The 17,296-nt window shown below is 36.5% G+C and overlaps 1 protein-coding gene across 1 annotated transcript in view; it reads right to left on the reverse strand.

Moving 5' to 3' along the window:
* Positions 1-17,296, reverse strand: part of USH2A (usherin) — a 374,998-nt gene that overhangs the window by 178,783 nt on the left and 178,919 nt on the right. The window contains exons 33-35 of the mRNA XM_064709111.1: positions 10,078-10,237; positions 9,420-9,591; positions 5,180-5,327 (exon numbers count right to left, since the gene is read on the reverse strand). Of these exons, the coding sequence (XP_064565181.1) occupies positions 5,180-5,327; positions 9,420-9,591; positions 10,078-10,237 (480 nt within the window). The remainder of the gene's footprint in view (positions 1-5,179; positions 5,328-9,419; positions 9,592-10,077; positions 10,238-17,296) is intronic.

The raw sequence follows: 17,296 nt of genomic DNA on the forward strand, positions 1-17,296 counted from the left end.
CTTAAAACCACCTGTGCTGGAAGGGACCAACAGGATAACCCCAAGAATCACACCATGTGCCTGAGAGCCTTGTACAAACACTTCCTGAACTCTGTCAGGCTGGTGCTGTGACCACTTCTCTGGGGAGCCTCTTCCAGTGCCCAAACACCCTCTGGGCGAGGAACCTTTTCCTATCTCCAACCTAAACCTCCTGAGACACCTTTATGCCGTTCCCTCGGGTCCTGTCACTGGTCGCCAGAGAGCCCAGGTCAGTGCCTAATAAATCACTATTAATTCATTTGATACTTAGGGTAACAGCATGAATCATCGTCAGGTCACTTGGCATTAATGTTTTAGAGAGTTCCTAAAGCCACAGCACTGTGCAGCATCCCCACTTGAGGAGCAGTTTGTTGCTTAGCTCTGTGACCTTTTGTTAGTTCTCCCAGTACAGTCAGAGAATAATAGTCTCCAAAAATCTGATCCATTACCTCTTGTTTTTACTTCTGCCTTTACCATGTAGGACACTGATGGAGAAAACTACAGCATGAAAAGAAAGGAAAAAAGTACATTTCAGAAAAAAATGATCTAATAGTCCATTTTTGAGATATGAAGCCATTTTTCTAAATTAGGCAGTAACTATTTTCACGAGGGATGAGTAATTCTGCTTCCCTATTTCACCAGTATAGGCTTCCAAAACATACAGAGAAAAAGTTTAAAGTTAGCCCAAAGTTAACAAACTTCCTGAGACTTGCTAGATACTGCTGAAGTTTATCATGCATAAAATATTTAAGACCATAGGACATTTTTGTGATTTACAAGGCTTCCTGAGGAACATGTGGTCACTATGAAGAGATGCAGTTTCTTCATAGTTTTGAAGTCTAGGCAGCTAGGTCAAATCTTGATTTCACTGAAGACAAAATCTCTATCGTCTATACTACAATTATGTTTCACCATTGAAAAGAAATCCAAGAATGCAAAATAAACTTAAACTGAAGTTACAAAATCATCTTGCTCCTTTCCCCTCTCTGGGTGAGACCATATAATGTGTCAATGATATTCAAGACACTAAAGAGGTTTGGAATCCAAAGTACTACAAGCACTTTACTCTTAAGGTGCAATCTACAGGTCAAATCTTAAGCAAACATACTTTCACCTACATCAATTTCACTGACTACAAACACTAGTCATCTCTCATAAGCACAAGGATTTGCAAGAACAAGTACTGGCTTAGTTCACTGAATAATTTTATAAATCAGTTTTTACTATACCTACTATTTTCCATTAAAATTCCACATGGCCTTGGAAGATACAATCCTGATTTAGACTTGGCTTTATCTATGACATGAACACAAAATGAAGCTTTTGAGAATTGATCAGCTAAGGAAAATTTTCAGTGGAAAATTTTCAAGAATTTTAAAATAGCAGATCTCAAACTATATGGCAAGATTATAATGGATGTGCTCTGAAGAAGAGACCATTGTTTATTAAGGCCACTAGAATAATGAAAGGTCAAAGCAGAATATCTGATGACACATGATTTTACAAGTCTCTCCATACACTGCCCACATCTAAATGGTCAATATTGCCTATACTACTTATTATCTACATACATATGTGATATGTATGTATAGAGTGGCAGAATCTGGCCCATGTCCCATCAACCATTTTATTGCTGGATTGAAAATAAGACAAAATAAAATATCAATATTTCAAATATATTCAACATGCCATCTTTCAAAAGTCTTTTTTCTACTTAATGCATAAATTATATTTCTGAAGCAACTTTCAAGAAAGAATTATGTGCTTGATTTCCCAGTTTTCTATTATTTTTTTCCCTCTATATAATGTAAATAAGCCTTAAATTCAATAAAAAACCATACCCCTGAAGTTCGATATCTACAACTGGACAACACAGGCCTAGGTGTTCCTGTACCCCAAAGCTCGTTTCCCCTCATTGTGCCATCTTTATGAAGAAGCCATGCACGCTTTAATCCTTTTTGCCACCTCTGACCTCCAGGGTAGCATTTTAATTCTCCTTAATTTTTTTCTAATTCACGGCAAGCAGCTGAACCCCATATATATCACAAGGGCATAGCAAAGTCTGTGCTGTCCAAGCCGCAGCCAGCCCACACACCCATTGGAAGCTGATAAGCCTCCTCAGCCCATGGAAATAAACTGTAGCATCTGTCAAGCAGGAGCAAACGAAAGGAGGCAGGAGAGAAAGGAAAGGCTCCAGAGATCTAATAAGGAGATGACAATCTATGATATGCAAATCTTTGCAATTCTGAGGTTTCCACCTGAAACAAAGCCAAGCTCAGTATTTTTGAAAAGCACTGCTTAGCAGCCTGAAACACATCAAGTTTGATCCAACTCAGTTCAAAGCAGGAAACAGTTTTTAAGCTTTTGGAAAAAAAAAAAAGGCAAACCAAAAAACCAAAAACAAAACAAAACAAAAAAAAACAAAAAAAAAACCCAAACAAACAAACAAACAAAAACAAACAAACAAACAAAAAAAAACAAATTAAAAAAAAAAGAAAACCCGACCAGAAAAATCAAGAATGCACCAGTAGAATGCTGAAGAAAGAAAGTTTTAGGGAAAGTACCTAAGTATCTTCTGCTGGTCTTTCTCAAATTTTATTCTTCTCAACTATGATATTTTTCAGTCTCCTACACAGTTTTAAAACACTGACACAGCCATTATAAATGATATGGCCAAAAGGCAGCCCAAAAGATGTGCTGAGAACAAGCAAAACAAAGTCACTGAACAATGCGAACCTTCCTGATTAAGCACTTGCTCAGTCAAAACTTTAAGAGCTTATTTGCTGCTGGGTTTTTTAAAAAGTCTTTTCAAGAAAATGGAGAAAGGATGGAAATAGAAAATTGGAGAACAAGAAAATACGTTATTAGATAAATCACAGAATCATTCAGGTTGGAAAAAACCTTGAAGATCATTGAGTTCAACTGCTAACCCAGCACTGCTAAATCCACCACTAAACCATGTCCCAAAGTGCCACATCTTTGCATCTTCTAAATACCTTCAGGGATGGTGACTCAACTGCTTCCCTGGGCAGCCTTTTCCAATGCTTGGGAACCCTTTTCATGAAGGAATTTTTCCTTATACACAATCTGAACCTCTGTGGCATGACTTGAGGCCATTTCCTCTTGTGCTATTGCTTGTTCCTTGGGAGAAGAGACTGACCCCCACCTGGCTACACCCTCCTTTGAGGCAGTTGTAGAGAGGGATAATATCTCCCCAGCCTCCTCTTCTCCAGGCTGAACACCCCCAGCTCCCTCAGCTGCCCCTCATCTGACTTGCACTCCAGCCTCTTTCCCAACCCTGTCACCCTTCTCTGGACTCAGCTTAGCACCTCAATGTCTTTTTTTATAGTGAGAGGTCTGGAACTAAGGACAGGATTGGAGGTGTGGCCTCACCAGTGCTGAGTACAGGAGAACAATCACCGCCCTGGTCCTGCTGGCCACACCAGTGATGATCCAGGCCAGGGTGCCATTGGCTTTCTTGCCCACCTGGGCACAGCCTGACTTTTGCAGCTCAGCCACTTCTGACCAGCACTCCCAGGTGCTTTTTCCCTCAGCAGCTTCCCAGCCTGCGGCACTGCCTGGTGGTGTTGTGACCCAAGGGCAGAACCCAGGCTGGGCCTTGTTGAACCTCACAACCACTGGCCTCAGCCCACTGATCCAGACTGTCCAAGTCCCTCTGCAGAGCCGTCCTGCCCTGCACTCCCACCCAATTTGGAAACATCTACAAACTTGCTGAGGGTGCACCAACATCCTCAGCACTTCCCTAGCAAGCTGTTTATTGTAGTTAAATGGAGAGCCAAGCTGTACACAGTAAATGCTGTATTAACAAGCTACAATACCCAAAATCCAGTTATGCATCCTGTCTATTAGTTCTTTTAAAGGAAGCTTGCTAAAATTTATTTCTTAAACTCTAGACCTTTATTGTGTGCTGTTGATATGCATGTATAAATATGTATATGGACATATATATTTATATTTCCTTGATTAGTTAAAGCACTCTCTAAATGGTTTGGATTTTTTTTCACAATGCAAGGATAACAAGATCAGGCCCTGAAACTAACTGCAAAAAAAAGGTCTACTTCAGGGAAAATTATTCAGACTTTAGCACTAAGCCACATACATGACCATCCTCACCATTTCCTCCCATCCCTTACCCTTCCCCTTTCTCCTGCCTCCTTGCCTTTGCCACACATGCTGATGAGATTTTAGAAACAGAGTTAGAAAGTTTCTAAGGGACTAGGAAGCAAAATCTTCCACAATGACTTCAAAAGAATCATAAATTATCAAATACATTATTTAACAGGTGACATATTCTTATTTCTTTCTAAATTTAATGTAAGACCTTACAGAATACAATCACCACTTCTGGGGGAATCATTTAAAATGTCTTTAGTGAAGTTGAACAAGTAGGATGTGCTTTATCACAACTGAATGTGGGAAAAAAACTTGCAGGAAAAATGAAATTTATGTGAAACCACTGGGAGAAATAATTCTATATATTGAAATAATATCATAAGTCAATGAAGAAAAACATTTCTGATATTTCAAATTTAGTGATTCCTACATAGCATCACTCTGATTTTATTATCATGCATGCAGCAGTGATTTAAACTGCTAAAATCAGACCAAATTCCAAGGTAAATGATACCGTGCAACCCCACTAGAAAAGTAACATTTGTCCAGAAGTTTTACACATGGACATTTCAAAATGGAAAACGTTTCTAAACAAAAGAAAGTATATTGTTTAACTTTCACAGCCATAGAAAAGTACAACTATATGATGAGCATGCAGAACACAAATCTAATTATTATTACATATCAATTAATTTAAAAAAATTAATGTTTTATTGGAGAGTGAAATAAACATCCTAGACCAATATTCTCCAAGAATGCCTGTTCCTCAGCTCAGCTGCCCTGGAAAACATTGAACAATGAGATGCAGTACACAAGAACTATCAAAAGGGAGCACTTTCGAGCCACTGAAACAGCACGTTGGGCTGAAAACCACAATCTCCCAGCTGCAGACAATGATACTATCTCAGGTATTTTATGTGCTAAAATGATCATTAAAAATTAAGCACCACATATAAGCTGCCATTTAGAATATTAATTTACCTTTACTAATCATCTTTTTAACTTGAGGCTAAAAGAGTTCACTTACCATTCGGATACTCAGGCTTAGTCCAGGAGATGTTAAAGGAGTCAGATGCATAGGACTGGGCTTTTGGAGCAGGAACCCCTTCTGGTGTGCTCTCATCTGTTATAGCTGTGCTGGCTTCGCTTACAGAACACCCACCTCCAGTGCAAGCCTTAAAATATTAATCAGAACAAATAAACACCTTTCAAGGGAGTACCAATAATTTTAGCAATTTTATTTTTTTGCCTAAGTCTCATTATTCTTCCACATCTCAACTTAGTAAGCCTGTGATTTTCATGTAAGACCCTTTCCTTAGCATAGATTTGTTTACCTCTTTTCTTAAATAACAAGAGGATGTATAATACTCATACTTGAGGTTTTAGGCATACTATAGCTAAAACATTCTTCTGTACTTCACAACAGCTCTCAGAGCATGTGCAATTATAATAGTGAAAAACCACCCTATTATAAACCAGTGTGTATTAGTTGTTATTATTACATGTTTATGGAAAATAAAGTAAAGTAGTTTGTATTTAAGCTGCCAGACAACAAAATGCTAACCACACAATTTTTGTATTTTGTTTGGGCTATGAAATAATACAATGTGCAGGCAAAAGTGCATATCACTCTATATAACAGGCTTTTAAAGTTTTACATGTACACAGTTGTGGTCCATGTGATGCTTTGCCAATTATTTGCACTAATGCTGATGACAAGACTACACACATTAAAAAACATACAAATATATACATATGTATATATTGCTACTGGATTGAAAGATCTTTGTGTTAGGTTATTGCTTATTTTTTAGGGTTTTATTTAATTATAAAATTAATAAAACCCCAAATTCAACAAATATTTACATTTGGACATACATAAAACTTAAGGGATTATTATCTGTGTTTTTCTAAGTTGTTCATGTACTAAAGTGGACAAGTGGATCATCCGCAAAGAATCTTGCTCTTCAGATCTCCAGGAACAAAACATTTCTCTCAATCTGTTACATTTTATTTTAAAGGATTAGCTTCAGTTTCCCATTCCCCATTGTTTTTCAAATCAGAGAGCAGTCAAGCACATTCCCTATGCCCTCCAAAACTGTATACTAACTCCAAGGGTAAAAAAAAGTATTGTTTGTAAATAAGAGGTTCTTTTATACATAAAGATTATTTTGATATTGCTGGAAATTACATTCCCAATACAACTAAGGAATGACTCCATGTTCAGTCTGAGCTACCAGGTAAAGATGAAAGAATGCAATCTCAGTTTTGGGAACATCCAAAAAATGGCATTTACTCTAAACACGATAATGTTTATTAAATAACCCAAAACCCACCATCAGTTCAGATGGATGCTCAAGTAACTATTAGCACTTTGCTAAGTAAAATATTTCAGAAAATTATCCTTCCAGGAGAAGCAGAGTAATCTTTGAATGATTCCACTTCCACAGGCTTCATAAAGAAGCCAAAAAGAGCAGTTCTGGAAGGCCTCTTTTCCATTTATTCCTTACTGACTAACTAATTAATTTCCACCAGGCCTACTTCAGCAGCCGAGAGTGTTTCATTTAAGGGCTTGGTAACAGCAGCCCTTCCATTCATTTATTTCTTGAATTTCACACAGCTCAATTTTTGAATCTCTGAAATTTGCTGGGACATGAAGTTTCTGGTTCTTCTAATGAAAATCAGCAAAAGAGAGCTCATCTGCATTTTAGGTAGGGGGATTTTAGATTAGTGTATCTAAATGGACTGGACATCTGGCTATCACATCCAGTGATTCTCAAAGCCATGAAAATCTCCACCCAGATTGAGTCCCCATTTTGTCACTCTGAGAAACAGATTTCAGGTGAAATTTGCAAAAATACCGCAGGAACTGGACAGCCAAAGGACAGATGCAAAGCACATCCAATGACACCACACAGCAACACTCCCCCCAGGACCTGAGCCAGCTTACCCACACTGCAGCATCCTGAGGAGATATTGGCTTAACAGTCCAATCACAAAAGCACTTCAGTCACAAAGTAGAGTGACACCCTGGCTACTAAAGGCAACCTTCCAACTTTACATTTGCTTTCAGACTGGCCTGGCTCTCACTCACCCAGCTCAGAGCATGCACAGAACAAAAGGAAGTTCCTTTGCACTAATCCATGGAGACATGACCCTATGTCTTCTTGGCTGACTTTTAGGAAAGAAGCATTAGATTTGCTTACAAAACCTGTTGTACTCATTTATGAATAAAATTGCTGCATATTAAATGGCAGTAATCAATTCTGAAAACTGGTAACAGCATGCAAAAATAAATATTTTCTACCTCTCTTCAGTGTAGCAACATTAACCTTTCATACAAAAGTTAAAGACAACAGCCTGTGATGTGTGAAGCTCCTGCTTCCACTGGTCAAGATGCAATTTTTGATAACTCAACACAGAAACCAAAACCAATTTTTGAGTGGATACAAACCAAAGTTAATAGTAACTGTGAAACAAGGAAAAGGTTCTAACTGATAGAAATATTTCATTCTAACAAAAAAAAAGAGGAACAATTTAGTTACATCTTTCACTGTTGATGATTGTTTGGGGTATTTTTATTCTTAAGTTTTATTAAAATTCAGTTAAATAATATATGAAACACTAAATAATTAAATTTTTTCCAGGTGTGTATACTTGATTTGAATTTTTTTGTGGATTTGGTTTTTGTTGGGATTATTTTATATTCGGAGTTTTTTCCTTTCATAAACAAGTAACATTTGGCCATGTTTAATTTTCATAACTTGTAAGCCTGTAATAGTACATTTCTTTCAAACCAGTCTAAATAGTTCTGTATATGATGGACCCAAATGTTTCAAGAAAGCTATTGCACCTCAAAGATATTGAACATTTCATGCACTTTTATCATTTTCAAAGTTGCAAGGACATTTAGATCTTCTAACTCACCTATCACAGACTACTGCATTTTATCCAGGTAAATCTGGTTATCTTTGTCACTAGAAGAAATTATCTTTTGCTACTTTCTGATTAAATGCAAATATTAAGGAGGATTAAAAATTTACAAAGGAATGAAAAATAAAATATAGAGAAGAAATGGTTCCTAAAAATTTATTTGGTAACATCTAGGAAATCTGTGCATGTTGATGAAACAAAACCAAGATGCACACAACACCTCCTCCCGTATCCCAAGGCAGAGCCACCAAAAGCAGTCCCAGGTGCTCTCTGGACTGTAGCTGTTAATTCTTCCCTGATGCTCTTCCCTTGTGCCCCCATGCACAGAAGTTGGGCAGGAGCAGAGAAAAAGCTGTGGCACAGTGAGGGACAGCACAAATTCTTTTGTAAAGAATAAATAAAAAATCAAAGCATAAAATGCTTATTGAAGCACTGCCTTAGTTTTGGACATGGTGCTATTATATATGCTAAGCAATTTACTATGCTGAAATATCTAGGCACAAATGAATTAATTTCAACATGAATCTAAGCTTTAATTAGACTGAATATCCTTGTTTTTTTCAGGTTCAAGTCAGATCCTTATCATTACCTGAAGGTAGATTATTTTTTGTGGTATAATATTTAGAACATTCAAGAGCATGTTAAGAAAAAATGAATGCATATCTAGTCTACATAAATGTAAATTTATTCATAATCAAGAGCAGAATATTTTTCTATGGCATTTATCAAAGCAAATATCCTTATATAGGTATTGTTGTAAAATGAACAATGTGCTTAAAACAAGGGACAATCTTCTCCTTTTATCCACATATTTTCCTGTTTTGTTAGTGAAGAAGCTGTTCTCTTTCATCACAAAATAAAACCAATGATAAAGAAATGCAATGAAAACACTAATGTCTTTTAAAATGTTTTGAATACACAAACTGCTGCTCTACACTGAACTCTGCTTCTCTGCTATTTCCTTCTACATACAGAAGGAAAGGATGAAAGAACAAATTATACAGTACAAAATGCGAAAGGTTGACACTTTTAAAAACCTTCAATGTTTTCTTGTAAGTTGGGTCCAAGGAAATTTTTTAAAAGCATTTCATATATTTCTGCTCAATTCTTTATTAGTTATCCAACTTATCCTTGAAGAAAACCTGTATTTAAATTACATACACATTTTTGTGAATCTGTTTTGAAACAAAAAAACCTACTTTGCTCACCCACCTTAGCTTCAAAACGAAGAGGTTAAACAAAGTGGACACAAGAACCATTAAATATTAAGATGCTAACAAAGTCAGAATCATTTTCACCATTTTACACCTCTACTACACATCTTTAAAACTTACAGCTAGTTTTATGAGGTATTCAGTACCCGGGAAAAGCTGCGGAATAGTAAAATCCAGAAAAAGTTCTGTGCTGTTATAGATTACATTCCACTTTGTAAAATTCTGCTCATTGGTGGCCATATAAATTATATAGCGATCTAGGATTCCATTTACTTCTACTGGTTCTTTCCATCTGCAAATAGAAGCAAAATATGATTATGACCAGACCAAATAAAGATTCAGACCATGCTGAAAAATTTAAGGCTTTGTACAGAGGACTTCATGGGGTCTATTTTGAGAATTCGAAAACCCAGTTGTGCAATCATAAAAATAAATCTAAGCCATACCTCTAATGCAGTATTTGTACTCAGTAGATAAATGATTACACACAAAGCAGGGGCTACAAAAGAGGCATATCACCAGAACATTTCCTGCACTGAAGTTTGCAGAGGCTATGCCCATATGTAGGTTATACTGATTGCGTAAAGACAAAATGGAAATTAAGTTGGCAAGTGATAATCAGAAGGTTCACAGAACCACTAAACTAATCACTTCTATGCATTTAATCATAATAAATTTAATTTTATGTCACAAACTCTTCCCCTGATTGAACTCACTGGAATTCTTGAATAAACTGATGCACTATTGTGTTGTCAGGAAAGAAGAAATCCTTACTTACTGTACATGTATTGTTCTAGAATCCAAAACTGTCAGGACCGGGGCATCTACATGAGATGGTGGCAGCTGCGCTGTAAACAAGGTGACCTGGGAACTGTTTGTACAGCCAGCAAGTGTGCAGGCAGTGAGCAGGAACTGGTGCGGTGTGAAAACTGCCAAATCTAGGGCAAGAAAAGAATAGGAATTTATGTGGTGTATTCATTTTAACTGGCTTTCCTATAGTTTTCAGACACTAGTGAGTTCGGAAAATCAAGAGGAAAGGGGACCTGTGTGTCTTAAAAGTTTCGGGTTTGCCCCAGAGGAATAGGTACTGGTTCTTTAGTAGCAGACATGCAAATTTTCACTACCCATAGATCTGTGGAGAGTGCTTTGGCTGAGATAACCCCACTGTACTTCATTTACCCCAGAATGTACACCAACCAAGCCAAAAAAAAAAAAAAAGAGAAATGAGATTTTCAGGTGCTACATACTACATCAATTTGCCACAGTGGCAAATGAACACATTTGAGATTATTAAATCAAATCAAATTAAATTAATGGAAAAACAAATACAGGTTCTTTAACACAGCTGCATTATATATATTTTTAAGATGTGCTGTATGAAACAAGAATGACAAGCATCAATACATACAATTCACTCCATGCAGATTTCCCTACAAGCATGAACACAAAGGAAGCTCAGAGTTGTCACTACTCATACTGATCCATTCTGTCTTTGCCTGTTTGTCTTCAGCTGCATGAACACCAAACACTCATAAAATATATTTCAGTAAAGACAACCCATCTAATGCTATAGGAAAACAACTGCTCAATGGGTATTAATTTTGAAGCTATATTGAATTTGAATTACTGCAGAAAATGGTGAGTAAAATGTATAATTTACTGCAGAAAATGGTGAATAAAATGTATAATTTTTGCTGAATAAATATTCTAAAAGTTAATATATTCTTCCCTATATTAATAAAGGAATGTTTGATAGAAAAATTATAGCATGAAAGAAGACATCATTTTCTAGCATTTTCTGATCTCTTTTTTTATTAAAATACATATCTTAGACTTAAGCAAATTTTCCTTTTAAGAAGGAATTTAGAGTTGAGGTTTTGGCAACAGCATAAGGTATACAGGTAAAGTGTTTGTTCAATAGACACAAATTTTCAATATTTCAGAAAAGTTCTGTGCTTTTGTAAGACATAATAAAAAGTAGCATTTTCAGAACCCAAAAGTATCAAACTATATTTTTTTACAACATATCTCTGAGCAAAAATTTAAAAACTCTGGTTGGATGACAAAGACACCACCAAAGCAGAAATGTTATAGACCCAACTTCTCTCTTATTAGTTTTCCCCTCATATTACACCTTCAGTCCCTGCAGGAATGAAATTTCTTCTGATTTGCTCCACTCTGTATAAGAAGACAATGAACTTGTGCATTTTTATTGAAAATACTGTATCACTCATTGGTATTGTTCTATGGAGCACATGGCAGAGTGTGAGTTAAAAAAAAAAATGCAGCAGCTAAAAAAAAATCATCAAGTGAATGCCTGTAACAGTGACATGTTTAATCAACATAATGGGACTGATTCTACCAGGGTTAAGCAGTGCTTAAGTCAGTGAGAGGGGGAAAGCACACTCCAGAGCAGGTGCTCAGGCTGGCTCAGCACGCAGGGAAACTCCATGTACTGCACTGGCTGCATTGCCCTCCTTACTGTACACCTTCCTGGGCCCCTTATTCCCTGCAGCTGCTGTAAGAGAAGCCACAAAAGTGCAGATGGAGCTCAAAGTCTGTGACATAAGTATTCCATATTTCATGTTGTGGGTGGGCAAACAAGTGACCAGAAGGATTTTACTTTCAGCAATCCTAAAATGAATAGATGAAAGCTAATCATGGAACCTGTATAATTCATAACCTCCTAGATACTGATTATACTTTCTTCTCTCAAAGTTGAAAGTACACAGTAAGGTTTCACCAAGAAGAGTGAATATAACCCAAGGAAAGGGAAAAGAAAAAGTTGATTTCTCCTTTTCCATGTGTTTATGGTGGATCACTCTTTTCCTTGTCAGTACAGGGTTTGATGCAGACTGTAGCTGATAAGACTACTGCCAGGCCTATGTTTGTGGAAATAGCTTGTGTAATTTGAAGAGGGAAGAAATTTTTCAAGGATTCAGAGAATGGAAGATGAGAAAATGTTTTATTTCCCTCCCTGAAAAAAACAATTGAGTATAAGTTACCTTGTGTGTCTCAGTACCAAAAATGGAAAAAGCAAGAAGAAAAGACGGGGAAACATGTAAATTTTAAAAAAAAAAAAAAAAAAACAACAGCAAGGAATGGAAACCCAGTACATATGAGCACAGAGATCATTTGAGATCAGATAAACATAAACATACTGAAAGGGGAGGAAAGGATAGGAGAGTTTAAAAAATAGTTGAAAAATAAAACATGTTTAAAAAGCAATATGTCACCAGATTCAAAGAAAATCTTTATTCCTCATCTTGATTTACTAACACCAAAGTATTTTGACTACTAAATAGAAAGTTTCAATGGAATCTCCAAGATTTAGGTAGGATAAAGGCTAAAAAGAAAAATTTTGTTTGTGTAAGCAGGAGAAGAAAACAAAGAAATTCAAGGCTTAGCAATGTCATTCAAGGTAGGAGCTTTGCCATCATTAAAATCTCTCCATAGACTTCAAAGTTTGGATGAGCCAGCAAATATAGGGAAGGCAGTATTTCTAAGATGTTAGAAGCAGAAAATGACAAACTGAACAATAAAAATCATATTACATCATAATCACTGCAATTATTCATCACAACCTAATTTGGGATATATTTTCCTTTTTCAAGTTCAAAGTATTTCATAATGGATCACTGGATTCAAACAGCTATGGATACAAACGTGAATTTGAAAGAGGGAGGAGGTTCTTAAAACTACAAAGCCACTGTTTGTCAAGGTCCTCTAGCAACAATGCCTTGCTTTCCATTTGCTTGATTGCATGATTTGCATAAGATCAAATGTAGGCAATTGTGGACATGAAAAACAGATCACTCTCAAATACATTAGAAACAGATCCACAAGCATTATGTGGAAATGTGTTACAAGAAAATGCACCCCAGTGCACGGAAAACTCAGTGACTAATGTCAAACAAAGTATAATTTACAATATAGGGAGGGAATTATACGTTATTTTACAATTGATTTCATGCTGTTGCTGGATGAATTTCATTGATCTCAATTTACAAGACAAACCCAGTAAGGACACAATTACTCCATTTAAACCTACAGCAAAACCTGAAATTGTTTTCTTACAAATTTGCTTGATCAGGTTATATTCCAATCTGTCCTGTAATTTCAGTTCCCTGATTTTAATTTAAAGATTAAATGTTTCTTATTTCAATATTCCAATAACTACTCACTGAAAACTCTTATTTCTTACACATATAAAGCTAAGCCTAGAAATTACAGAACTCAACTGATGGAAAATACCCTAAATTCAGGATTTGGTCCTGTTCTCATCTCTAGACCCAGAAGAGTGAAAAGCTCAAAAAGACAAATAAAAATATTGTTTTTTGAGGGTACAGAATTCCCTCAAGTCATCATATTAAAGTAAAAGGTAGACAGAAAAATAATTCTGCATTTTTCATGCTAAAACAGAACAAAGAAAGAAAACTAAAATAAAATCCCACATATCTGTTTTAAATCCATATACTCAATTTCCCCAAAGAAAAAGGTGGAGCAAAGGGAGAGGAAGGATCAACCTGCCTTTTCATCTCTCTGACCTCAGAGGCAACACAAAAAAACTAAATCATTTTCTAACCCACACATCAGCAAGAGAATTGTGAGCTGTAGTGACTATCATTAAAATCAATATTTGCATATCAATACAATTATTAGATATGTGGGGTGGTTGGAACTTCCCACACTAACCAACCATAGTGGTTGGTATCCCTCCAGTTTCTAATAACCACCTGCATAAGTCCTGAGAGCACAATCAATGCATGAGGCAGAAAGAATAAAGAATGACACCGTTTGCATGGTCAATAAGAACACTCACTTTCTTTGATCAAATTTCATGGGTAGTCATTGAAAGATAATATACAACACTACAGTGCCACTTTCAGCATAGAATTTGAGAGAAGTTACTAAAAAAAAAGTACAAAAACATAATTAGTACAGTCAAAAAAACCAAAACCAAAAACCCAACCAAAACTGAAGATATAACAAAACATGCTTTCCCATTTCATTGTCAGAATACATCCCAGTTCAAAAATAACACAGTAGTAGTAGCTGCAGTATTTTGTTTTATCTGTAACTATCTTAACACTCTTATTATATTCAGATTTACTGCAAGAGAGCCACACACCCTTCTTGTTCCCCTCTTCCTCCCTATTTCCACTCTCCCTGGTTTCTGGCAGCTCCAGCATTTCCAGGACCAGAAATGGCAACGTCCTGTCTTGGTAAGCACTCATCTGACTTGGGCAAGGAATCTCATATGCTTTCTCAAGAAAATAATTGACACAATAGTTATCTCATTGCTATATTCAAAGGAAAATGATCCAACAAAATTGTAGCAAGGGATTGTTAGCAGCACAACAACAAAAACCTGCTGAGAGAGTTTGCAAATGAAAAACTTCCAAAGAATTCCAATCACCACGTCGTTTATGTAGGTACACTATACAAACACTTCAGCTCATTACTCATCCCCTTACTCTGTTTTTTCATCTTCTTTCTCACAATCTATCATATTAACTCATAGTAACTTAATATCTAATTAGAAGATAAACTCCTTGGGACCATAAATCTTCACCACCAAATACAACCATGTCCCCTTCTGATTTCTGTACACCACCAAAAAATCCCAAACATCTAATTCATATGCTAAGTGTCAAGATTGCACTATCAGGCCTGCTCCAACAGACATCACTAGCACTTCTCTGCCTTCCACCATTTCCTGAAAGCAAGCAACAACTCATATTCAATTACTACAGTATATTCTGCTCTCTTTATTTATAAAGCACCAATCACTTAATTATACTGACTCTCAAAGAGCCATCACTAATGTACAACTTTCTCTGGAAGGGTATTATACTAGCGCTGCATCTTTTCATAGATTTGCAAACCCCACCCCACACCGCACTTACTTGAAAATATTTCAGGAAAAAAAATGTCACAAATGAAGTACCCTTAGGTACTTCAGGCAACTCAATCAAGACAAAAAGTGCTCATGTACCAAATTGTGTAAATTAGCAATGGATGGCCTGCCACACGTGCAACTGGCCGTTTAACTGAAGAAAACATCTATCTTCCAAGACAGCAGCAAATTCTAACATATTAATTAATAACTAAGAATGCTTATGTGATTTGGTAATGTTGAGAGTGACAAAATTTAAATAATTTTGTGAAGCCATTAAAAACAAGTGCAAGTAATAAAAAGCAATAAATAAACCCAGGATCACAAATAACTCTTTTCAGGAAGCACCATTAGCTGTTGTTCTGCTCCAAGAACAACAGCAAAGACTTTGACATAAGGGCACATGGACAAAATAATTTGGCTTCCAGCTGGCCAACAAATGCTGATGTGTTTTAGAAACTATTTGTTCAGCAATAAATACCTCCAGTTTTCCAAATTACTTGTAAAGGAATAAATTCTTTACTGGGAGAGTAGTGAGACACTGGAACTGGCTGCCCAGAGAAGCCAACCTGAAGTGCTCAGGATACCCCAATCCTGAAGCGCTCAACGCCCAGGCTAGACAGAGCTTTGAGCAACTTGGTTTAGTGAAAGGTGACCCTGTCCACAGCAGGTCCCTTCCAACCCAGGCTATTCTATGAAATTCTCATTCCTTTTGAGACTTAAGCACATTATTCCTATGCCTGTTATTCATATCTCATTGTAAAAGCTGGAGAGCAAGGATTACAATCTTTTATTGTAAAGCCACATCCCTGAGACAGCTACTGTGGAAACATTTTCCAGGCTCTTCTTACTCCCCAGTTAGGACACACTAGCTTGAAATCCCAAACGTGCTCAGCTGAAGAAAGCTCAAATCATGTGGAATGCCCCACACCACTTGGTTTAGAAAAAACAGAAAGGACACATTTGAGAAGAACATTTAAACTTCTCTTCAGACTTTAGCACTTCCACCTAAATTGCTTTGTGATTCGAATCTCATGTCACTGACCACAGAAGAATCACCATGCTCCTTGGAATCCTCCTTCCCATAACATCTCTGATATGTTTTCCTCTGACCCATCATCATTATTCACCATCAGAAAAATATGGAGGCATTTTGGAAGGTTTTTCAAAAGCTTATCTTGCTGCCAAAATGACACAGAGCCAGTCAGTCAATGCAAACATTCAGCATCAAATGAACCTACTGAACTTCCAAAATACTTCTTTGCTGACTAGAATTAAAACTATTCACCGTCTCCCTTGTTTACTTCAATTATAAAAGTTGGAAAAATAAAATGAGTTTGAAGGTCAGAGGGAGAAAAATCAGAAAGAAGACAAAGCATATTAATATTTATCAGGCACGTGGAGAGAAGTAATTGTTGTCAATAACACTATCTTCATTTAATATCCCTCTTTTTCATTTCTTTACACATCATAAGGAATGAAGATTTTAAGATTTAAATGAAAATTTCCATTCACGAATGCTTCCAGTCCATTCACTGAATTTCTTATTCCAGCTTAAGTAGAGATGAGTTGCTAGTATAAATCATAAGAACCATAATGTCTCAGTCAATGTTTAGCCCAAAAAGTGAAAAAGGAAAAAAAGCGTGATTTGACCATTTTACCTCTCTATTACTTCAGCTTTATATTCACAGCTGGAAAATATATTTGCAGTAGGCAAATACATAGCAAATTTGAAACTCAGATACCTGTGTCTATAAAAATGGAACTACTCTGGATTCACATTAGCATGACCAAAAATCCTTTGGCTCACCAGCAGAAGCACATCCTGTATTCCCAGGTAATTCCAATCTTGCTGCAGTGGGAGAAACAAAATTCAGATCTACCTAACATTTGGTGCTGAGGTAATTGTATCAAGTGCCAGGCTGCCACTTTTAAAACCCACGGAAAGGCACATGCAAACATGTGCCTTTGCAAGTAAGATGTGGTTATATATGAATACATGGTGAGAAAGTAAGATGTGGTTATATATGAATACATGGTGAGAAACAGCAACTATTACTATCCATTTTGTATAAATCAATAGTGCAGTCTCATCTGG

This window comes from Zonotrichia leucophrys, chromosome 3 (genome assembly GCF_028769735.1).
Source record: "Zonotrichia leucophrys gambelii isolate GWCS_2022_RI chromosome 3, RI_Zleu_2.0, whole genome shotgun sequence".
NCBI classification, from domain to species: Eukaryota; Metazoa; Chordata; class Aves; order Passeriformes; family Passerellidae; genus Zonotrichia; species Zonotrichia leucophrys.